Source organism: Neovison vison, chromosome 7 (assembly GCF_020171115.1).
Source record: "Neovison vison isolate M4711 chromosome 7, ASM_NN_V1, whole genome shotgun sequence".
Taxonomy (NCBI): Eukaryota; Metazoa; Chordata; class Mammalia; order Carnivora; family Mustelidae; genus Neogale; species Neogale vison.
This window is the reverse complement of record NC_058097.1, coordinates 93171604-93196851: the sequence shown is the minus strand read 5'-3', so window position 1 is coordinate 93196851 and position 25248 is coordinate 93171604. Positions and strand designations below refer to the sequence as shown.

The 25248-nt window shown below is 39.9% G+C and overlaps 1 protein-coding gene across 5 annotated transcripts; it reads left to right on the top strand.

Annotated features, from left to right (window-relative positions):
* The first annotated feature begins 4 nt into the window (after nucleotides 1-4).
* On the top strand, nucleotides 5-24872 carry HOATZ (HOATZ cilia and flagella associated protein). 5 transcript variants are annotated; one of them, XM_044257673.1, is made up of 7 exons: nucleotides 5-305; nucleotides 1327-1397; nucleotides 5099-5185; nucleotides 20447-20509; nucleotides 21129-21181; nucleotides 23459-23532; nucleotides 24207-24872. In XM_044257673.1, the coding sequence occupies exons 1-6, from the start codon at nucleotides 80-82 to the stop codon at nucleotides 23514-23516; spliced, it is 558 nt and encodes a 185-aa protein (XP_044113608.1). In that variant the 5' UTR covers nucleotides 5-79; the 3' UTR covers nucleotides 23517-23532; nucleotides 24207-24872. The 5 variants fall into 5 exon arrangements, 3 of the variants coding, with proteins under 3 accessions (XP_044113608.1, XP_044113609.1, XP_044113610.1); XR_006385565.1 differs by lacking the exon at nucleotides 21129-21181 and having other exon boundaries at nucleotides 20450-20509; XR_006385564.1 differs by lacking the exon at nucleotides 21129-21181.
* Nucleotides 24873-25248: the final 376 nt, after the last annotated feature.

The window sequence follows — 25248 nt, the reverse complement described above, 5'->3', positions numbered from 1 at the left end:
AGGTTGCCAGCGGGACGGTTCTTTGCAGGGCGGGGCTGGGGGAAGAGCGAGGGAACTCAGAGAAGCGTCCAGAGTTGCCATGGAAACGGGGGCCTGCGGAAGGCTTCCCAGCCACCGGGAGTCCCGTGAAATTTGCCCGCAGGGACTACTGGTGTTCACCGGATCTTCGGAACAGGACTCCACCTTGGCCAAGCAGTTCTGGACCGCGGCGTCCCTGTACCCCCCTAACGAGTCGCAGCTGGTGCTGCCCCGAGGTAGCAGTCAGCGCCTGCAGGTAGCCAGGCCCTCCAGGAGCCGTCCGCGGGGTGAGTAGCTGCCTCCTGCCGCTGGTTCCTACCTCCATCAGCAATAACCAACCTCTGGAAGATACCAGAGCCGCTCCCACAAGTAACAGCTAAACCTGCTTCTAAAATAGGAATCTTTCATTACAAATACTTAAAAAACCTATACACGCAGTTTAAAAAAAATTTTTCAGCTGTTCTTCCACCCGGAAAGCATCAGTGGTATGCTTGTTACATCTAAAACCTCATCTGAAAGTAACCCTTAGGTTATGGCATCCATTTGGCTAAACAGAGAAGCATCTAGGGGAAATGTTATGTGTTGACTGAAAGGATGTTAAGGGTGGTTGTTTACATAATCAAGTCCAAGCATGAAAGCCTCAGAGAAAAGTTGAAAGCAATATTAGGAACCAAGCTCCCAAACCTGTAAAACCTCAGTAACCCAAAGATACGGAAACTGTTATTATGCAATTTTTATAGGTATAGGAAGCTCAGATAACTCCCCCTTCTTTAGAAAGCTTAAATATCTTTAATCCTATGGTCTTTCCAATAATTTCTTCGCTTCCCTTTTGTATTTTTTTAAAAGAAAATCTACTTCCAGCCTTTTAGCCGTGAGAAAAACAGTAAGTACCAAGTCTCATGCATTTCAACATCTTGATTCCTAGATCCTTCAGAAAATAGGTAATAACTATAAGGAGTCATCTTTACCTTATCCAGACGTGAATGTCGAAATTCCCCTAACATGTTGAATAGAACTGTAGAAATTGGAAACTCTTTTACTGCAAATATGTTCTCTCCAGAGACCTCTTCTTGTCTCTGGACTCAGGCTTACTCCTCTCCTAAAGAGATTAGAGGTTCCCTTTGGCTACTGCTAATTACTTCAGTCTGCAATTATTTAAGAATCTGGTTTATAAAATTTCAGGACAGTACACATTTGTGTTTCCCTTCCTATTCTGTTACCTTTTAACATTTATCCAAGTTTATATCAACATTATTACAACATCATGACAACATTATTTCAGATTGAATTCCATTTTATTTCTTTTAGAGACTATAAATGTCACTGCTGAAACCAGAAAGATTGAGGAATCTGAGGAGAAAAAAAAGTATCTCCAAAAGGTAAGCCAATATTTCAGAAGGTAATCTGATTTTCATTAGAAATTCATCATTATTTTCTAAATAATCCCAGTTATTCTTTTTAAACACATATATGTAAAATATTTCTACTTCTGGTATATCAGCTTGAGCAGTTAGAGAACTTTTATTCGAATTTTAATTGAGGGTTAAAAAATTGTATTAAATTTTGGTTATTCTCACCTCAAGGATATTCAGGAATAAGAGAATCAGTTAGGAAAATGGGAGGAAATTAATTCACACACCTTCCATCCAGTAAAGCCCCAAACCATATACAGTGTTCTAAGAACATTGTAATAACTGGAAAAATCAAAAGGACTGACCATCTTATTAGGTCAAAATTAAAAGATCGGAGGCAGTTGCTCATAATATGTTCTACTTAATACTTGTTTGTATTTCTTCAGTGTTGGTTGTGATCTCTTTCATTCATGATTTCATATTTTTAATTATCTAAGCTTTATAATTTCTCTTCTCCTGCTGAGTTTAGGCATTATTTGCTGCTCTTTCTTGAGCTCCTTTTGGTGTTAGGTTAGCTCGTATATTTGAGAGACATTTCTTGTTTCTTTTTTTTTAATTTTTTATTGTTTATAAACATATATTATGAGCATCTGCCAACAAATCTGACAATCTGGAAGAAATGGATGCATCCCTAGAGATGTATAAACTACCAAAACCGAACCAGGAAGAAATAGAAAACCTGAACAGACTCATAACCAGCAAGGAAATTGAAGCAGTAATCAAAAACCTCCCAAAAAACAGGAGCTCAGGGCCAGATGGCTGCCTGGGTGAATTTTACCAAATATTTAAGAAGAATTAATACCCATTCTTTTGAAACTATTTCAAAAAATAGAAATGGGGCGCCTGGGTGGCGCAGTGCGTTAAGCTGCTGCCTTCGGCTCAGGTCATGATCTCAGGGTCCTGGGATCGAGGCCCGCATCGGGCTCTCTGCTCAGCAGGGAGCCTGCTTCCTCCTCTCTCTCTGCCTGCCTCTCTGCCTACTTGTAATCTCTCTCTGTCAAATAAATAAATAAAAAATCTTTAAAAAATAGAAATGGAAGGAAAACTTCCAAACTCTTTCTATGAGGCCAACATTACCTTAATCCCCAAGCAAGACAAAGACCCCACCAGAAAGAAGAATTACAGACCAATATCCCTGATGAACTCAGATGCAAAATTTTTCATCAAAATACTAGTCAATAGGAAAAAAAAATACTAGTCAATAGGATCCAACAATTATGTTAAGTAATTGAATTTAAATTTAAAAAAATTTTAAAAATCTACATTAAAAATAAATAAATAAATAAATAAAATTTTTAAAAATAAAAGCAAAAAATAAAAATTAAAAGATGGGAGGAATGAGCCTGTCACCTAGGACCATTTATTTTGACTAAAGGCTGAAATTCAACAAATTAGTATCATCAAATCAACTGAACACATCTCTTTTTGGCAACAGCCCTTGTTTGTTTTTCATGGCATAGACACAGACTTAACTCTGCAGTTCATTCAGTGATTTATAGGAACACTTTGGTTAATGGGTAAGTTCCATCCCTATAACTGTTCTTATACTATAAAAGCAAAGATAGAAGATTCAGTTGGGCCTAATATGTTTAATCACTGGATATTCTGGCAAACTCAGAAAGACTTGTTGGGAATTCTACATAGATTAGGGAACAATGCATTTGTGTTTGCCGATCACATTAATTCACTTTACAGACTAGTGGTGATTCTTCCAAACAAATGAGGTAATTTTAAATAGCATTTGCTTCATTCTTGAGGATATTGGGAACTATGTATTTGTACTGGGACTTAATGGGTAGGATGGAAATGAATTTTTAGTGATGTAAAAATCATTCCATTTTTGGAAATAAAAAACTAAAGATACACTATTATCAATTCTTAACCTGTTTTGTCAAACAATTACAATGATGTGAGTTACAAGTGGCTCTTCTGCTAATAGGCTATTAGAACTGGCTTCCTTGCCCCGGGTTTTTTTTATTAATTACTTAATTCTATAGATATTGATTGAGAAGTACCAAGTGCCAAGTACCATACTAGATGCTGGGAATGCAAAGATAACATGCGGCCCTTGATCTCAAAGAGTTTATAGTCTGGTGGAGAGAGAGTCAGTTGAAGTCCAGAATTATGATACTTTATTACGACAGATGTATACGGTCACACTACTATGGAAACACATTGAAGAACATCACAATGAAACTTAAGGAATCAAGAAATCTTCCCAAAGGAGCTGAGTTTCAAAGAATATATTGAGCTGACCAAAGATTACGTACAGCTGTGCCCACAGCGCACAAGTTAGCTTCCTAACACCCAAGTCCAGTCGTGCCTGTCTCCTTCTGCATTAGGGTGCTTGGGCCGCAGTCGTGAAATACCACAGCCTGGTTAGCATGAACAACAGAATTTTATCTTCTCCCGGTTCTGAGTGCTGAGAGTCCGCGATCACGATGCCATCATAGCTGGTTTCTGATCCTCCCTTCCCAGCCTGTTGATGGCCGGCTTCTCGCTGGGTCTTCACGTGGCACAGGGAGAAAACTCTGGTGTCTCTTCCTCCTCTTATAAGGACTCTAGTCCTATCATATTAGAGCCCCACCTTTGTGACCTCATTTAACCCTAATTACCCCCCTAAAGGCCCTATCTCAGAATAGGCCCTATCTCAGTTACACATGGAGTTAGGGCTTTACCATAGGAATGGCAGGGTGGGGTGTGGGGACCATTCTGTCTGTCCATCTACTTTCATTTTTCTCCTGGCTTTCTCGTTCTACAGGATCAAGACCAAATCCCCCCGCATGGCATTTAGGTTCCTTTCTATTCTGACCATAACCTGGCTGACTTCTCCTGCCACCCTTCCCCCAACCCTAGTGTAGCCCACTCTGCACCACTGGTTCTCAACCACGAGGCGAGGGCACACCGGATCCTCCCTCTATGTGCTGTCGAAGTGACGAGTGGGTGAAATAGTCTTTGCCGAACCTCAGTGTACACGTTATTCTGTGATGTCTGCCAAACTGTGCTTTAAGTCAAGTGGGTCCTGCAATGCGGTAAAGAAGATTCTGTCTGTTGAGGGTAGAGGAAGCCCAAAAAGCAGCAAGTCGGCAGGAAAGAGAGAGAATATCGCCGAAGGTGTGCCTTATGAGTACCAAGGAGAGCTCAGTCAGTACTACATAGCAGAGTGCTGTTCAGACGCGCCCTGGTACAAAATGCAAGAGAATCCGCAGTAACTGAAGGCTGCTAGAGATACTCTCGTATCACTGTGGTATAGAATTCACAACAGCCCATTTAGTGAGTGTAAACCTTGTGCTATAAACTCACCTAAGCACTTTATATATATATCAATTCACTTTCTCCTTAAAATAGCCTCCTGCTAATTCTCCCCATTTAATCAAACCAGGCTTACGTGATTTTCCAGTTCCCACAAGTGGCAAGTGGCAGAGCCGAGATTCAAAGCGTCTATTCTAACTCCAAAGCCCATGAGACTCATTGTATTACAATGATTGCTGGCCGCGGCACTGTCCGGGTCTGCTGCCAAATAATCTAAAATTCAAAACTGTAGTACAAATAAAGCAAGTATGAGAAACAGTTTGAAACCAAAACAGCTGTGTGAGACCGTAGCTGTTTCCTCAACCTGCAATGCGCTTATGTGTCTGTACCTAAAACGCTCTACATTTGTCTCCTAGGCCCAGCTCCAGTGCCAGCTTCTCTGGGCCAGGAGAGTCAAGCCGGAGGCTGACAGGATGAACAGCTTCCTCCTGCGCGCTCCTCCAGTAGGTCCCCTCCGCCTCCCTCGTTGGGGTCATCCCGTCTCTGGCCTGTGTTATGGGCCACTATGCGTGTTTCTGGCTTTCCTGCCAGATGACAGACGCTGTGGGGTAGTGGGCTACAGAGACAAAGCGAGTCTGGAGATCTCAACTCTGCCACTTACTATTTGCATGACCTCGAACAACCTCTTTAACTCTGTGAGATTCAGCTTCCCCAGACATGAAAGGAGGAATGTAAAAAAAAACTTTGACAGAGTTGACTAAGTTACACGCAGCCCCTGGCCACAGTTTGCCTTCAACAAATGTAAATTCTCTTCTCCTCTAGGAGGCTGGAGATCATTTCTTATTGCTTAAGCCCAGTGCCTTATTGGAATTTAGTACGTATTTGTGGACTGAATAAATAAATGCATAATTGAAAGAATCAATGAGCAAACATATGCTCTATACAATGATATTTTCATTTTACTTTGCCTTTCCTACATGTATCCATCTGGCACATTTTTCTAGGTTGATAATTTTTGCAAGAATTCTCCTCGGAGCTAATCTGTTTGCAAGTCTGCTTGAGGAGCACGTTAGCCCATCACCTCTCTTCTCAGTTTTGCTTTTGTCTCATGGGTCTCTATGTACCGAGAGGAACTCTGTGACTTTGTTATGAAAACATAGAGTCTGTATTTGGATACCACTATTTTTCTAGGTGTGTAGCACTCTACCTGCCCTGCTGCCCTCCCCATTCTAGAATTTTTAGCTTGATGGCAGAAAATAAGTGGTGGTGGTAGGTTCTTTTTAGCTAATAAAAAATTTACAATGCTCTATTCAATTTCAGAGAATCTTCTACATATTTGGAACATAGACATTGATAACTAAATACCTAGAATGGTGTTCATCTTAAAATGGGGGGAAAAAAACCTTCTCCTGAAGTTTTTTCTTAAAACTAACGAAAAATCTAAAAATTTATTTTCCATGTGTCTTAGAAGTATCTTCATAAAAGCTTTTTCTTCCAACTGATATTGATTTTTTTGGGTTGTTGAAATTTTTAAAGCTGTAATGTTGTTCTCCATTTTGGAATATATTCCAGGTATACACTGTAAATGCTTTTGGTTAGTGGACAAAATGCTATTAATCACAACTACTATTTCTTTGATGGATATCCATGGCAGAAAATCAAAAACAGTTGAGTCTGTCAAGATTAAATGGCTTACTCTGTCCATAAAGGAAACCTTATAGCACTATACTAGACTATTATTCTTCCTTTGAGAGTTTTAAAGTAGTCTGAAAACATTATAATAAATGAATAGTCAGCTAATTTTTTGAAATTATAAAACTAATTTGCTTTTTAGTTTTGCCACCTTTGAGAAAGCTCTTTAGCTGATCATCTCTTTATGAAAAGAATTATAAATAATTCATTGGCTGAGAGAAGGAAGAAGAGATCAGAGTAGTATTTTAAGGCATATATATAGATGGCATATTGGAAATAGCCATCTGGAATCAAAGTTCTGACATGAGTGCATACAAGCTAAAGATTTTTACAAGAAATTATGCAATCTACAGAAAAACAGCACTGATATACTCCTTGTTGGGAATGGGGTTTTAATCCATCCTATCACACAACCTGGGTAACCAAGATTGACCATAGTGTAAGTCTTCCTCAAAAGTGAGCTTGCTATATGGAACTTCCATGAACCAGAAGCAAATAGTGCTATGAGAAGATTCTCGAAGGAGAATCTAAGAAGCTTCACAAGAATTTTTTTTTTAAATTTATTTAGCAGACAGAGATCACAAGTAGGCAGAGAGGCAGGCAGAGAGAGAGGAGGAAGCAGGCTCCCCGCTGAGCAGAGAGCCTGATGCGGGTTCAATCCCAGGACCCTGGAATCATGACCCTCGCCAAAGACAGAGGCTTTAACCCACTGAGCCACCCAGGCGCCCCCTTCACAATAATTTTAGTTACTGATTTATAAAACAAAAGGAAACTGGAAAACATTAATGTTATTCTCCATTATCCTACACTTTCAAAGTAATAAGAGGGATACCCAGACTCATTGTAAGTCAATTTCATAGAGCCAAACCAAACATGTAGGAAATGCAGTATAAGCAAAGTTCCTTTTCCTCCATAAAGTAAATACCATTAGGAAACAGTAGGTTTCTCCTTCACCAACAAAAGATAGTCATTTAAATTCCTGTTGTTCTTAATTTGTCAAAGAATTCAAGTGGAAGAATATAAAAATAGAGTGTGGAATTCACAGTAACAAGCAAATATTTTGGTAGCAAATGATAATTAGATTACATAAATATGAATTACTCTTTTATGTTATCTATAGTACTCTTTGTTTTCAAACATAATTCAAACTCAGGAAACATTTTCAGCTGGCAGATGAGGTTCCCCTCTTAATCTTCTCTGTAACTTCTATAGTCCATGAAAACGTTCTTGGGGAAAGGGATCAAGTAGATGAGACTTGGGATCATAGAGGCGAATTCATTGCCCAAGACAGCCCCAGCCCCAGATTTGGACAGGACCTTGTCCAGAGCATCTTTTCCTCTTTTTTTTTTTTACAGAGATCTATGTACTTTACCTTCTATATACATTCACCTTAAGAACAGAATAAAAACATTTTAAACTCTAAGATACAACTGGTCAAGAACCCATACTAATAATCTCCTTATAAAACATGATTAAATGAAACCATTGAATGCAGAATGAAGTCCAAAAGGATGACATATATTTCAAAATAAATGACAAGACCATAGTGGAAATATGGTCTACAGGTCACAGAACAAAGTCATAGTCCATGAGCATTGTTGTTCTCTGAAGGAACTGATAGCAGGGAAAGGCAACAAAGAGAAATGTAAGGTCAGGGCGTGAAGGTTCAACAGACCTTGTCATGGGAATTAGAATACAGGGTCAGGGGTGGAAAATAAGGCAGGACCACTATCCCAGAATATCTGGGATACCAGACAAAACAAGAAAAATACTGAACACAGGGGAGAAGACCATTTTTCATATACTAGAATTTGTCCGGAGAGAGGCTTGGCTATAAAAAAGAAAGCAAAGCCCTGGAAACATAAACCTTTCTCCCCAACAATCACATTGCTAAACAGTTGTGCTTTTCCTCTACTGCCATACCCAGGAAACTATTTTAAAGCCATTAATAGATAAGATAAAAATTGACCTATGGTAATCTTTCTTGGCCAAGCCAAAAAAAAAAATGCTCAAAAATCAGCTTGGCTCAGTTGATTAAGTGTCTAACTGTTGATTTCGGCTCAGGTTAGGATCTCAGGGTCATGAGATCGAGCCCCACCTCAGGCTCCATGCTGAGCATGGAGGCTGCTTGGGATTCTCTCTTTTCCTCTGTCCCTCCCACTCACATGAGCCCTCTCTCTCCAAAAAGAAAAAGAAAAAGAAAAAAAATCAATTTACAAACAGTTGATTGTATTAGATAAATAAAAGTATATTTTCCTTGTTACAGTAATTCAGTATAATTTATTAGAAAAAATTTACCTGTTATTTAGGATAGTATATCTAAACCTTGAAACTTTTGTTATAAAGGACAAGAAAGAATTAAGACAACATTTAATAGGGCAACATTGGTGCAATCAAGGGAACAGGAAGGATTTCTGCAAAGACAAACTGAGATCTGAAGGGGCAGCGGGCATTACTGAGGCCAGGAGAAGGGGTGGAGGGGGCAATGGGCGAGCATTCCTGACAGCAGAGGCAACTTTGCGAAGATCCTAAGCTTCAAAAGCCAAAGGGCATTTCAGCAGCTGAATGGCCAGTGACGTCATGCAAAGCTTAGGCCCATGGTAAGAACAATAAGAAGCCACTGAAGGGTTTTACATTGGGAGTTCACCATATCAGATTTATTTGGGAAGGTTAGGAGAACATAATATGGAGAATAGTTCCCACTAAAATATGTATGATGGAGCAGAGAACGGATTGGAAGTGGCCAGAGCAGAAGGGTGCAAAGGAGAGTAGAGGCCACTGCTGTGGTCCAGCTGGGGTGGTGATGGTGAGCTTGGATTAGGAAAAGGTGGATTAGAGAATTAGGAAGTAAAACCACTAAGGCTTGAACTATATATTGGATATGAAAGATGAGGCCGAGTGACCTGTCGAAGGCGACTCCCAGAACTCGGGATCGTACAGCAGGTGCCAGTGTCCGACACATGGACGCTGGGTAGGTCAAGGTCGGGGTTGCATCGCTGTCTTGTTTTGGTTTGTTGGAGAGCAGAGGGTTAAAAACTCAGCTGAGACTTAAGGAGTTTGAGGTGCCTCAGAGATAAATAGAGCCATAAGGCCTGAAATTTGGGGAAGTAGGGCCGGAGATGAGATTTAGGCATGATCTGATGGGGAGTCCCCGACCCCCTCCTTCCTACAGCCTAATGGGCAGCACAGGAAAGACACACCTGAAAGGAGCAGGTCAGTGCTATTAACCCCTTCATCTTAGCTACATGCATCAATATGATGAAAACCTTGAAGACTCAGTAGTTGTTTGTTTGTGTGGAAGATAAGCCTTGGTAATCAGACCAAATCATAATAATATATCATTCAATCGTATATACTCTATTGAACTGGAAAGTGTAACGTTCATTTTGTGCTCCCATTTTTCTCAACCTTAAAATTCAAACCTCACGGCTTTTTAAAAAATTAGTGCCTTTTAAAGCCACATTAGTCCATTGGAAAATCACTTTTACTTTCATGCATCTATTTTGTGTGAATGCTTTAAAACAAGAGCTGCACTCTTCAGGGAATTATTATTGGTTTCCATTAAAAGATGTGTACAGAACTGAGAAAAAATATTTTTTTTTCTTCTTCACAACAGATGAGTTAACATTTTATTGAAACCTATGTTTAAGGAAAATTGTATTGACTCCCTCTTGTGTAATGACTGATATGTTTTTCTCATTTTAGTAAGCTGTCATTTTAAAATTAAAATTATAAATGTCAGAGCTGGGACATAAGCCAGGATCAAGCAATTTCCAGGAGGTATGGAAAGGTGCTTAAATATGCATCTTTTTCCTGCCAGTCAGCATTCTCGCTCTAATCAATAATGCTCCGACGTCTACCATCCACTCTCGCAGATTGTTTGCTTCGGAAAACTCATGCTGGAGAAAGCCTTTTCATGGATTATTCAGGCGATCTTTGAAGGTGGATAGTAGATCATTCAAGGTCCAGCCGTTCTGTATCTTACTATATCGTAGGTATAATTTTACTCTATGGAAACTGTAGCATCTGTGCAGCAGATTTCAGTTAATAGGCACAGGGAATGGGAGTAAAGTTATGCAGGAAATTCATCATTGAAGCGTTATCACAATCAGCGCTAGCAGGTCCATACTGCCGTTTGGAATCAAGCCCAGATGTGAGACTTTTTATTGATGATACAGGGTTTTACCTAAAGCCAATGAGAATTCTCACCTTCCTCAAGTTGGCACTTGTAACGAGGAAGAGAACAGAACTCTGCTGCAGAGTACATCTGTGGGACTAAGAACTGAAAGTCCCTCATGCTCCCATCGGACTCCCAATCATAGGCATAGAATTTAAAATTAAATTTAAGAGCCTTGAGAAAAAAGAAATCAGATAATGTTCTTTTTTTTTCCCCCATTGGTGAATTTTTTTTCCAATTTATTTATTTTCAGAAAAACATTATTCATTATTTTTTCACCACACCCAGTGCTCCATGCAAGCCGTGCCCTCTATAATACCCACCACCTGGTACCCCAACCTCCCACCCCCCCGCCACTTCATCCCCTCAGATTGTTTTTCAGAGTCCATAGTCTCTCATGGTTCACCTCCTTTTCCAATTTACCCAAATTCCCTTCTCCTCTCTAACGCCTCTTGTCCTCCATGCTATTTGTTATGCTCCACAAATAAGTGAAACCATATGAAACCATAAGAAATCAGATAATGTTCTTAACTGCTGTTAAACCATAGAGCTTAGGCTCTGCCTAGATGATAGTCTGAATCTGGAATGTAATTCCTATTTAATAGTTAACTTTTAGTCAAAAAATCCTATCCTATTTAGTTTATATTAAATAGGATCTTAGAAGCTCCTCAGTTTAAAGGTACTACTACTGGGGCACCCAACTGGCTTAGTTGGTTAAACATCTGGCTCTTGGTCTCAGCTGAGGCCTTGACCTCAGTGTTGTGAGCTCAGGCCCCACACTGGGCTCCATGAACATGGAACCTACTTGAAAAAAAAAAGTACTACTGTAATTCAACTATTCTTTACCCTTTAACACACTTTTTGCAAAGTGCTACATGATACCATAAAATAAACTTTGGTCAAAGCTGACCTCAAGCTCTCTGCTCTGTGTATTCCCGTAACACTCATCTTCTACTAGAATATAATTCTTTTGGAGAGTAGACTAAACTTGTCTTATCCACCATGGTTAATCCCAATTATTAATTTTTCACTTTCAAAATGAAGATTGCATGAAGAAACCATCTATCCCCGTGTGTGTGTGTGTGTGTGTGTGTGTAAGTGTTCCAAAATATCTAGGATGCGTTTGAAGGAATCTAGCCAAAGCAGCATGCGATACGGAGTCAAACAGTACTGGGACTGAATCTGAATACTTGGTCCTGCCACTTACTAGTTAGTTAAGTGACCCTGAGAGAAGTGGTTGCTTTTATGTGGTTGGGTTCTTTCCATATGTCAGGTGGTGATGATAATAATAATACCCACTTCTCTGTGTCTTGAGGACTCAGTGAGTGATTCCCCACACAAGGCCTGTTATCCAGCAGTTACTCAGTGAAAGTCTATCTTCTCTGCTCTCTTTCTGTTTTCTTTTATCCCATAATTGAAAGATAAAATGGTTGCAGGTATAAAGTAAGCTTCAGTATTAAACAAAATGCTTTGATAAAGGGGTAAAAGGATAATGAAATAGATTGTGGAATGTTGTAGACTATCATCAAAAGATGATGAATGGATCGCAAAAGGCACAGTCCCCCAGATTTCCACATCCTGAATGAAAGACACAATCAAGACTGGCTTGCCCATCGTGTTAAGGAAGGAGACTTTCCTAATATTTCCCCATAATCCTATGTTTATTTATCACCTGCAAAAATAAAAAATTTAAATTTAAATTAAAAAAAATATATATATATCACTGAAAATATATTTTGAAATTTCAAGTATGGAGCCAAAATGTGTGGGCAGAACTGGTGAACCCTTGCAGGTAAATAAATTTAAATTTATCGTAATGCCTCGCTCTATGCAAATCATGATGAAGGTTTGGATCAGTGATTCCCAACCAAAATCCACTGGAAAAGGACTGTTTTCACCTATACAGACCCTTTGCAATAGTTCCTAGAAATCTGGAAGAAAAGTCTCGTATGGAAGCTGATTTACTGAAGCTACGGCACTAGCATATGTGGCAAAGAGCTGCGCAGTTCAGACCCGATTCAGTCCAAGGCAAACCCCACTGACGAGCTAAAACTAGAGTCGCCGTTAAAATTAAAGTGACAAATTGGACCCTAACCTGAATAAGTAGCACGGGTTTGGTTTGCTTGTTTGTTTTGCTTTTGTGTTTTAGCTGGATGAGCCTGTTTGTTATTTTTTAAATCAGTTTGCTATTTTTCCCTAGCAAATTGTCCATTTCATCTATATTTCCAAATGTATTGGCATAAAGGATTCAGTGGTTTTTTTTTAAACATTTTGTTTATTTATTTGAGAGAGAGAGAAAGAGGATGAGAAAGAGAGCATGAGAGGGGAGAGGTCAGAGGGAGAAGCAGACTCCTTGCTGAGCAGGGAGCCCGGTGTGGGACTTGATCCTGGGACTCCAGGATCATGCCCTGAGTCGAAGGCAGTTGCTTAACCAACTGAGCCACCCAGATGCCCTGGATTCAGTGTTTTTAATCATCTTTTTAATCCTGCCATAGCTGTAGTTATTATATAATCCTTTTCATTTCTAATCATTTGTATTTTTTCTTAATAATTATGCCAAAGGATTATCTATTTTAATAGTCTTCAAAAAACCAATGTTCGGCTTTGTTATTCTACATCATATTTTTGGCCTCTGTGGCACTAGTTATTTGATTTTTTATTACTTCTTCCTTCAATATTGAATTAGTTCTTATTTTCCTTCTACCTCCCTTGACTTTTTCAGTTTGTTTCATAATTCTCCATTCTCTTTCTTTTCTACTATAAGTATTTACAGCTATAAATATCCCTCAAAATACTATTTTAGGTGCATCTCACAAACTATATAGTATTGCCATTATTATTTCATTTCTACGTATTTCTAAACTTCTACTTTGATTTCTAATTTGTCCCAAGAATTATTCAGAAGTATGCTTTTTAATTCCCAAGTGTATGAAGTCTTCTTAAGACATTTGGTTTTTTAATTTCTAAAGCATATTGTGGTCAGAAACATAGTTCCTGTTTTCTACTAAATCAGGGTTAAGCAGAGTCATCTTTATGTCAAAGTCTTCAATATGATGCTACCCAACTATCTCACCCTTTATATTCCTTTTCCCCAAAACACACATCTTGTCCCAAGCAAGCGAGGCTTATCATCATCTTTAAGCACCTTTCAGCTCATTCCTATTTCCGTGACTCTATTTTTAACTGGACTGTTACCTTTTTTCCAGCACTGAGCATGCTTTTTGTGTTATGATCATTAAGTTAGCCTGCTGCTTATCTAGCTGCCTTTCTCCCTTTGGTGCATGAATTTAAATTCTTAGGTTGCTTATTTTGGAGCTCTTTTAATGTTCTTCTGAACTTTCTACAGGTTTTAAAATTATAAACTTCTATTAAGATTTAGATTTTCTTTTTTTCTCCAATTTATTTATTTTCAGAAAAACATTATTCATTATTTTTTCACCACACCCAGTGCTCCATGCAAGCCGTGCCCTCTATAATACCCACCACCTGGTACCCCAACCTCCCACCCCCACGCCACTTCAAACCCCTCAGATTGTTTTTCAGAGTCCATAGTCTCTCATGGTTCACCTCCCCTTCCAATTTACCCAAATTCCCTACTCCTCTCTAACGCCCCTTGTCCTCCATGCTATTTGTTATGCTCCACAAATAAGTGAAACCATATGATAATAGACTCTCTCTGCTTGACTTATTTCACTCAGCATAATCTCTTCTAGTCCTGTCCATGTTGCTACAAAAGTTGGGTATTCATCCTTTCTGATGGAGGCATAATACTCCATAGTGTATATGGACCACATCTTCCTTATCCATTGATCCGTTGAAGGGCATCTTGGTTCTTTCCATAGTTTGGCGACTGTGGCCATTGCTGCTATAAACATTGGGGTACAGATGGCCCTTCTTTTCACGACATCTGTATCTTTGGGGTAAATACCCAGGAGTGCAATTGCAGGGTCGTAGGGAAGCTCTATTTTTAATTTCTTGAGGAATCTCCACACTGTTCTCCAAAGAGGCTGCACCAACTTGCATTCCCACCAACAGTGGAAGAGGGTTCCCCTTTCTCCACATCCTCTCCAACACATGTTGTTTCCTGTTTTGTTAATTTTGGCCATTCTAACTGGTATAAGGTGATATCTCAATGTGGTTTTAATTTGAATCTCCCTGAGGGCTAATGATGATGAGCATTTTTTCATGTGTCTGATAGCCATTTGTATGTCTTGATTGGAGAAGTGTCTGTTCATATCTTCTGCCCATTTTTTGATGTGTTTGTCTGTTTCGTGTGGGTAGATTTTTTAAAAAAAGATTTAGATTCAGAGTGGATGTGTTTAAATATTATTGCTATTTTTTAAAGATTTTATTTATTTATTTATTTGACAGAGAAAGAGAGATCACAAGGAGGCAGAGAGGCAGGCAGAGAGAGGGAGGGAAGCAGGCTCCCTGCTGAGCAGAGAGCCTGATGCCGGGTTCGATCCCAGGACCCTGAGACCATGACCTGAGCCAAAGGCAGAGACCCAACCCACTGAGCCACTCAGGTGCCCCTAAATATTTATTTTTATGTGTGTTTTTTTTTTTTCATTTTCTGGTGTTTGTGCCATGACCGTATATCACATTTATATTCAAAGGAAAGAAAAAATAATTTATTTAAATTTCCATGTGAAATTAATGTATTTCCTGTAGTATTTTTTAGTCTATTTTCTTCATGGTTTCTTCCTTTTAGATCATCTGCTCCTCTTGTTATATAATAGTAATATTTTGAGAACTAACTACATAGCACATACACTGTAAGTCCTTTACTCCCATTCTTATTTAATTGTCAGAACAACTCTGAGGAGGACCATAACTACCCCTGTTAAAACCTGAGGAAGCTGAGGTTGAAACATATAAGTGGCTTTTTCAAAGGCACATAGCTAAAATATAGTAAAGACTGAGTCTGGGCGTATCTGACAATGGACCAAGGTGCTTAACTACTATACCAAATTAATTCCAAGAATTTCTAGATTCTCTGAGTTTTGGGATGGTTGCCAGGTGTCTAGGCAAAGAATTGGTTTTGAAATCACTCCAATACTCTTCTAAGATAGTTTTAGGATTAAATTTGGTAGCTCTGCTTGTGCTGTGGTAATGCAGAGAAAATTTCTTTTGGTAATGTAGATAAGTAATCAGAGGAATAGACACATATGCTATTTATGGTTAATGTTTCACTCAAAAAATTATAATAATAGGCCAAGGAAAAAATAGGTTTTTCATGGAAGAACTAGGTCTTGTGAAGAAAGGACCTTTCTTTTAAAGTCTAGTGTTTTAATTATTAAGAGTCTATTTACTAACTGAAGATTACCTAGGGAGAATGTCTATACTGCGCTGGGGAATTTGTGGACAGAGGCATTTGCATTGTGTAATCAAGGGCAGATAATCTCTTGGACATCCCCCCCCCTCCCCCGCCGTCTCCCCTCTTCTCCCACCCAGCTCTCTTTAGCAGCTCACCTGTAGGCCAGAGGTAGAGTCATCAGTATCCTCCGCACCTGTCCACAGAGGGCAGGCAACCTATCCTTCTCTTTTTCCCCTCTCTTCCACATTTTGAAAGCATTGGAAGAAAATTTTTCTCTGATAATAATAATAACTACCATTATTAAATATTTAACATTACGCAGTGTTGGCATGATCTCCAGTTTTCACAACAACCCTCCTTAAAAATGAGAAATCCAAGGCTCAGAGAGTGGCTTTTTGATGGACTCTGGATCATAAGCCTCTAACCTGTGGGTTAGTGATGACAGTTAGAGGGAAGAAATGAGGAGCCAGTGGGGATAGGGAAGGTATTACTTGCCATTAAGCATACAGCAGAACTGAGATTCAAACCCAAATGCTTGGCTCTAGAATATATGTTGTGACCCCCAAGTCATTTGGCTCTGAAAAGCTAAAGAGCAAGAACTAAGCAATTTAATTCTTGATGTGACACTAAAATTCATTAACCACCTACGAGATATTAAATCTATATATTATCATATCTTAATTTCCTGGAATCAATTTTTATTTCATAACATATTTTTCAAGAACAGTATATAATATAAATTGAATTTATAAATATATAAGAAAATATTATACTAAAATATTATAAATTCTGATTTCCCTATATCATTTGAAGAATTAATAAATTTTATGACCAAAATGCCTTATAAATACAATATTCCATTATTGAACACAACCAAAATACTGTGATTAGAAATGATTATTCTGTTGTTGTTATAAAATTAACAAAGTAATATAATATAAATTAACAAGTAAATTATTTATTTATATAATTATAATATAAATTAACAAGTAAATTATTTATCCCTACTGCTAAGGTAAATTGTAAGGATTTTCCCTCACCACTGAATTTATTTAACTATCAAGGCAGAGATCTATTAGACTACTTGGCCGTGTTTTTGTTCTTATGACACTGTTGCCTACAGTAATTTTCTTATTCATTCCCAGGAAACATGTCCAAGAAGCAGAAATCAAATCATATTTGAAAGCTTTGTTTCTGGTGCATAATGTTATAAAACTGATTTGGTACTAAAGTCCATTAAAATAAAAATGGACCTGAAATCAAAAGAAAAAAAATTCATCAATTTTTTTTAAAGATTTTATTTGACAGAGAGAGATCACAAACAGGCAGAGAGAGAGGGAGAAGCAGGCTCCCCGCTGAGCAGAGATCCCGATGCGGGACTCGATCCCAGGACCCTGGGCCATGACCTGAGCCAAAGGCAGAGGTTTTAACCCACTGAGCCACCCAGGCACCCCAAAATACATCTATTTTTTAACATAAAGTCTGTGTGAGTTATTTTTCACCAAGAAAGGAAGGACCAGGGGATGATGTGAGCAGGAGTTTGGGAGCTAGAGACTGATGCAGGTAGAGGCTCCACAGCCAATGGCTCCTTCCCCCACCTTTAAAATAAAATTCTGTAATTGGAGCCCTTGGCCAGGTTACACAAGCCATGAGAACTCAGGCTACACGGTGATGCTGGTAGCTCGGTGCTGGCTGGTGGTGCTCTCCTACCTGAACATGCACTTGGTCCGGACCAATCCTAGAATAAATTCTCTAAGACAAATGAATTTTTAATTTTACAATTTCTTTTAGATCTTGTAACTAAATACGTGTCTATGTGTATATGAGAAGTGTTAACGACTGTCTAATTTGCCTACGGCTACATACATATATATATATAGTCACGGAGTTTTGTTCATAAGGGATTTTAAGAACTATTGATGGATAGATTGTTTAATTTCACTTACTAAAATGTGTTTCTTCTTCTTTTTGTTTTTGCTTAGGCTAATAATTGTGTATTAGTGCAATGATTCCATTCAGACATAATGACTCAATCAATTCAGTTCAACAAAAATTCATTGACTGTCATCCACGAGGCACTGCTTAGCTCTAAGGAAGGTTAAAAAGACAAACAGACTCAGAAACAGTCATTGTCGCAACTATGAGATAAAAGAAGGAAAGTAAGATCAGTACCTTAGTAAAGGTATAGGCCTTTATACCTTAGTAAAGGTATAAAGGCCTATATAATCACAGTTTGGGGACAGCTAATTGCAGCCGAGTAGCACGTGCCTAATGGAAAAGCTGTAAAAGAAACCAGCTTTGAATACCTACATCAAAAACACGCTAAGTCCTTACCTACAGACGTTATTTAATTCAGTCCCCAGCAAGTAGATGGGTATTATGAAACTTAGTGTTTACAAGTACCCTGGATTATTTTTCTTTCAATAACTGTGGTATAAGAGGCCTAAAACTCAAGTAAAAAAGTAGAAATCCTGTCCCAACGTAAAAATGTCACAGGCTATAAAAGGCAAAATTCATTTGACATGAACAAAAGGAGGCAAAGCCCAGGAACAGGTGCCCCGGCCCCAGCTGCTGATTGCTCGCACCCTGCATGGGCTCCTCCTCCCAAGCGTCTCTGTGGAGCACTTGCGGGGCTGGTAGCTTCTCCTGGAGGCGTCTGGGCGGAGGACTGCTCCCGAGGAACGACTTGGCCATGCAGCAGCCTTTGGGGCTTTGCACAACCTGCTTCCGCTGCTTCAAAACTCTCATCCCCATGCTGTGTCTGTTGCGATCTGGTGACTCCCACTGGCAGGCACCAGCTTGTCTCCTCTGGGATGTCTTCGAAGCTCCCCGTACATACATCCCCACCCTAGTCTGAATTAAGGGTCTCTCTTGAGGTCTCTGATGGCACCCTAGACTACCCGCATCATAGCACATTTGAGACTATTCTCTGCAGTGCCCTTGCAGGCAGGAAATGCCTTGTTCAGCCCCTAGCACAGCCACGGTACATCACGGGGGCTCTTCATGGATTGAAATGTGTCTCCGCTTATAAAGGATACGTTGAAGTCCAAAACATTGTACCTCTGGTTGTGACCTTATTTGGAAATAGAACTGCTATAGATGGAATTAGTTAAATTAGTTAATTCTTACTGGATTAGGGTGGGGTGTCCTTTTGAGACAGCCAGGAGAAGACAGCCTCACAGGGAGAAAGCAAGTGCCTGTGCAGGCCAAGTGCAGAGTTGCACAGTTGCAAGTAGGGAGTGACACAAATTGCCAGCGACCACCAGAGGCTAGGCGAAGGCAAGGGAGGGGTCCCCTCCGGGTCTCAGGGGAAGCGTGGCCCTGCCTACTCCTTGATTTTGGACTCCTAGCATCCGGAATTGTGAGACAATAAATACCTGTTGTTTTAAGCCAGCCCGTTTACGGTTGCCTTAGGAGAGCAATGAATGGATGGCTGACTTTGATTTTGTACCCGACTATGACAAATCTGTGTCTCTTCTGTTATATCTTGCTTCTAGCCTTGATCTAAACAGAGCTTCTTTCATGTTATTTGGCCACTTGAAGTTGCAAATTTTATTTATCTGATTTTCAGGTTTTTCTTTTGTTCTCAAATAGTCGCAATGGCGATTTTCTGCCTCGATGTCTCCAAAACTGAACATAACTGGATTTTCTGAAAGAATTTTTGTACCTGTATTTGCCTCTCGTTTGTAGTCTATATCTTGATAAATCTTCATGCCTACACTAAATTAGTTTTTTATACTTAGGAAAATTTCCCTGAGAGCATCTGTGTCTTGAAATCGAAGGCAGAGGAGAGATGAATGAGATTCCGTATGTGACCTACTAAGGGCCTTCTTGTCAGGGCTTGGGTTGTGGGCTGCTGCTTGAGTTTGCTGACCTCGCTACTTAATGGCGGTTTAGTGGGGTGTCAGGCTGGGCTTTGTTGTCAAACAGAGCGGGATCAACCACAGTTCGCCGCTGTGGGCAACTCCTTTAACCTTAGTATCCTCCTTTGTAAAATGGGGTCATAGTAGTGTCAAACTTCTGAGTTATTACAAGAAAATAATGGCATAATGTACATACACTTCTTAGCATAGTTTAAGTAGTAAAGTCTTAATAAAAGTTTTTAGATTATTAGATGGGCATCAAAAAATACACTTCCACTGAGTATCAAAGTCACATTATTTTATAAAGCAGTGTCCTCTGGAATCAACCGTGTTACAAATGGAAAGTATAAATCTATCATGGAAAACAAATATTTTGAAATTCTACCAAAGACGCCAGATGTAAAATGTAAATGTAAAATGTAAAAAATGTAGGGGCGCCTGGGTGGCTCAGTGGGTTAAAGCCTCTGTCTCAGGTCATGATCTCAGGGTCCTGGGATCGAGCCCCACATTGGGCTCTCTGCTCAGCAGGGAGCCTGCTTCCTCCTCTCTCTCTGCCTGCCTCTCTGCCTACTTGTGATCTCTGTCAAATAAATAAATAAAATCTTTAAAAAAAATGTAAATGTAAAATGTAAAAAAAAAAAAAACCAAAAAACTATCCTTTACAGACAAAAGCTTGATTATTAAGTCAAAAAACTCACTTTTTTTTTCCTTTAAGCAGGCTAAAAGGAGAGATGAGATTCTCCAACTCCTAAGAAAACAAAGAGAAGAAAGGATCTCGGTGAGACTGAGAGGCATTCAGATGAATCTGTTTGGGGCGGGGGGAACTACGGCAAATTCTCAGAGGTTTTATGGATTGTCCCCATAAACCTGAATACTCATAATCCAGAGCCTTCTATCTACTGGTGTGGGGGCAGGGGATAGACATCAGGCAGTCTCGTCATCTTTGAGAAATCAGAGTTCTCCAGAGCATGTAGCTCTGCCAGCAGAGAAATGAGGTGGCCGTGACAGCAGGTTTGTTGTCCCATATGTTAAAGCTGTAGGACAGTCACATGGGCCTCCGACAGATGGGCCACCACCGTGTTCATCTTTGTTTTACAATGACTGATCGTTATTAGATCATACAAAAACAAATGCTTAATGAAGAGAAACACAGAAAAATAGTAAAACAAATAACAGCACCTTATAAACTTATAGATGTACCAACACCTGCTCTGCAGACTAACCCCTAAATACCCTTCATCTGGAACGTTTCTAATCCCAGTGTCTCCAGGTTGAAGAAGCTAGTCTGTACAAACTCTGATAATTAGATTTTGTTTTTTTTTCCCCAGTAAGGAAATGTCAGTCAGTGCAAGAAGTAAAGATTATGCTTTTTGAGTTCTGTCTTGTTTTGTTTTTAGAAAGAACTGGTTTCCCTTCCTTATAAGCCAAAGGCCAAAGTACACAAAGCAAAGTAAGTTTACGTCTATCAAAAATGTTCTTACCTTTCTAGTTCCCTCTTTAGAGAAGCACTTTTTTGGTACTCCCTTTGCCTCCTACCCTCTAGCCTTCTACTGTATTCACAGATTTCTTCCCTTGAATAAACCTTCTCCTCATCCACATTCAAGTGTGTGTGCCCATTTGTGTCTCTGTGCAGTAGGCCTGGGTACATAGGTCAGACAGGACAGCCTATCAAGCCAGAATCCCTGCACCCATTCCCTACCCTGCACTTCCCATTCTGGCCCCCCCAGCTCCCTCCACTCCCCACACTTAGCCCCCTCATCTGTAGCAACTCAGCAGGTCTCTTAGATTACCAGCTCCCATACCACCAAAGGCATCCCTAAGCTTGTTAAACCTTGGTTCAGATAGCAAGGGCTGGAGCCCCACAGGGAGGGGTTCATAGCCTTATTATCCCCAGAATAATGTTAGAGCAGGAGGAGGCCCACGGTCCAGAAGAGCTGAAACCACCTATCACCAGTTAATCATTAAAGAAGCTCTAAGAAAACAATCTTCCCACCTTTTGTTTTATGACTGATAGTCCATGTGGCTAATTCAACATTAATTTGGCAAATACATAATTGCATGCTGTATTCGGGAAGAACAGTTAGAGAGTAAGAGAATGTAGATTCTTCTCTCATTGAGGCTGACTCCCCTTAATGTTATCAAAGTAATACTCTTAAAAAATAAAGAAATCCATAGCAATTTTTAAAAGTTTTGAACGAAATGAAAAGATCATTTAATCTCCTGGCTGTGCTATCTACGGAATACTCAGCAGTATTACTTCTTCCTTCTTAGATTATTTGAACCAGCTTCTAAGAGTAGAGCAAAACTCGCCAATGGAAAGATGCATTTATCTGATTCAAATAATGGGTGAAAGCTGGTACTTACACAGTATCAGCAATAAGTCTGGGCCCTTAGGTTTCTGGGCATATTTTTATAGGAATCTTCAAGACATTCCTGGTAACACCTCTGTTGATTCGCCTAAGAGTAAAAAACATTATTTCACAGCTTGAATGGATGATTCCGTATGTGTTTGCCTAATTCCTTTTGTATTCAACTTGCTCATTTTCCCTCCTCTGCCCTGAAGCCTTAGATCTCATTCCCTTTCACCGGGACATCTTCCTCCTCTGAGCATCTTATAAAGTTACCATCTGTACCATTCTTTCTGCAAATAACCGTATACTACAAGTAGCCATATTTTATAATCACTCAACTCATTAACTCTTACATTATTTAACTTTTTTCTTTTCTTTCTTTCTTTCTTTTTTTTTTTTTTTGAGAGAGAGAGAGAGAGAGAGAAAGCACAGGAGTGAGGGGGCGGGGTGATGGCAGAGAAGGAGAGAGAAACTCTTAAGCAGGCTCCATGTTCAGCATGGAGCCTGACGTGGGGCTCAGTCTCACCATCCTGAGATCATGCCTGAGCCAAAACCAGGAGTCAGACACTTAACCAACTGAGCCACTCAGATGCCCCTCATGTATTTTTCACGTGTCTATCAACTATATTGCAAGCTCATTGAGAAACTGAGTCCCCCAAAGTGCCTAGTACACTGACTACATGTAGGAATTCAGAAAATATTGGTAACAAAAAAAATTTAGTTCCAAAAGATCATGTAGTTCAGTATTAGCTAATCTAGAAGGTGATGCTTTTATACTGTACATGATAAACCTTTTTCAGTTTTTGAAATATTTTAAACACTATTGTAAAATACTTAACTTTTGCCCTCTTTTCCGCCCTCCATCCTTTCTTATTTGCCCAACATGCCGGGTACACAGAGATACACACCTTTACCATCCTCCTCCAACACATCTTCTTAGGATAATCCAGATCCCCTTTTGTCAGAAAGAACTGGAAATAGAAAGTGTGTTCATAGTAAGGTTTTGGTATCAAAATGTTTATTGATGTATTATTCCTGTCTACCACAGGAATACTTGCATTTTAAAAGAGGTCTGACTAGAAGGAAAGAAGGACCAGTGGGTAATCCAAAGAAATCAATCACCCGTGATAATCACACGTGTGACTTGTGAGCAGAATACATTGTGTGTAGGCAGGCTTCTCTCTCGTCGCCCATCACAGCACAACCACATTCTTCCCCCCTGCACGTTTATAGTTGGCTGCCAAATCGGATGCATGGTCACGATCCAAGACAGTAAATCTTCACTGGGGAAACTTTCAGAAGTTGTTTCCCTGCTGCCTGGACTTCACAACTACAGAGCTCTGTGTCTTAAAACAGATTCATGTTACTGCCAACAGGAAAGTGATGTCACAGTCAGATAAGGAAGACCAAGAGGAGGTCAAAGCCTTGGACTAACGTGATCAACGCAAGGGTGAGGATGGCTCACTTAGATCCTGACTTTTGAAACAACCCTCTCTAATAATCAGGACCGTTGGGATCACTTTGTTAAAAGAGACAAAGAAATAAAAGTTAAATATACAGACTTCTAGGAATTTTACCAGCTACTGAATACTCGCATCTACTTTACTTGGTGGATACTGCTGGATGTGACGCCACACAATCATCTCTCTCATCTCCCAATTCTGAAACTCCCATTTATCTTATTTTCAGGGGAAGGGTATGCCCAGAACTACTGTATTTGATCTATATTATGAGTATCAGATAAAATGGGGGTTTTATATGCCCCAACAAGAGTTTTATATGCCCCAACTTGAGACAGTTAGTAAAAAATCCTGAAAACACTAAAGTCTTCTTGCTGTAAAAAAAAAGAAAGAAAGAAAAAAAAATCTATATAAAATCCGTTTACCAAAATTTGGTTTATTCAGTTTCTGGAACATGTCTGAAATTAGAAATTAATTACTTCTAGTTCTGCAAGTAGCTGACTGTTCCTGTATCTTAGACACACGTGCACAATCCCATTGCCAACCTCCCTCACTTTCAAAGGTCATTTCCTTTGGTATATATCGGGAAGGAGAAGGTTAAGTGTTTGTCCGTTCTGCGCTGTGGAACCGGCAGTCTTACTTAGGGTTGTCTGCTCTGCTCCAGGGCTCCACTGACGCGCCCATCTCCACTGAGGACCACCGTTCACTGCGCTCTCGGCCCCCCTGCCGCTGGACTAACCCCCACCGGATGCAGCTCCCACCCACAGTGCCCACAGAGCCGTGGGAGACCCACCAGTCAGAACTGCATCACAGGGATAAATCAAATTGCAAGGGGAGGGTGGGGAATAGTCTTTAAATGGAAGAGCGTCTGCCTCGGTAACATTCAGGACTCTCGCTAAAAGAAATGGACATCAGGTATCAGTGGACGACTAGTAGTTTTGCCCATAACATTATTTGGAGAAAAATGTTTGAACAGAGGGAAGTAGTCAGGCCTAGAAAAGGGAAATTTTGAAAATTATAAATTGGCAGTGTCACATCAGCACTACGAAGAGTAAAAGGCACCCTGATATTGTTATCTGCCAGATGGATAAATCTCTTTTGTAAAGATGGATAGAGCAGACTGTCAAAACCTAACCTTTCAAACCCGATAACTCCCTTTGTTCTGATTCCATGCTCACTGGGAAATCTCTTGCCCAGAAGCAGAACATGTGCTCAACAGACTAATAGAAACATCAGTTTGGTTGATAATATTTCTCAATGTATAAATATATTAGTCTCTTAATTGGGTTTAGGCTTGTCAAATTAAGGATGGGACCCTGGACCAAGATAATTTTACCAGGAAAACTGGACTGTGTAAGCTACCCAGCCTTCCCCAGTGCACAGTTGTCCACACCTGTACACCTGCATTACCAGGTATAATGGTTGCTTTGCTGCCACAGCTAACAAGGTGATCTAAAACATTTATTATTGCTCACACACCTGGGGGTGTGGCTGGGGGGGTTGGCTGATCTAGGCTGGGCCAGGTAGCTCTGCTTCAAGCTACGGCATCTTGGGCAAGTGTCTGGTGATTGAGGCAGCTCTGTTCCATGTGTCCTCCTCTTTGGGATGTACACGGTCCAGTGGGGTATGAGTTATGTTCCTCTCAGACAGTGACAGAGAAGCAAAAGAACGGATGAGGACATGTGAGGCCTTTTCCACTGTAGGCT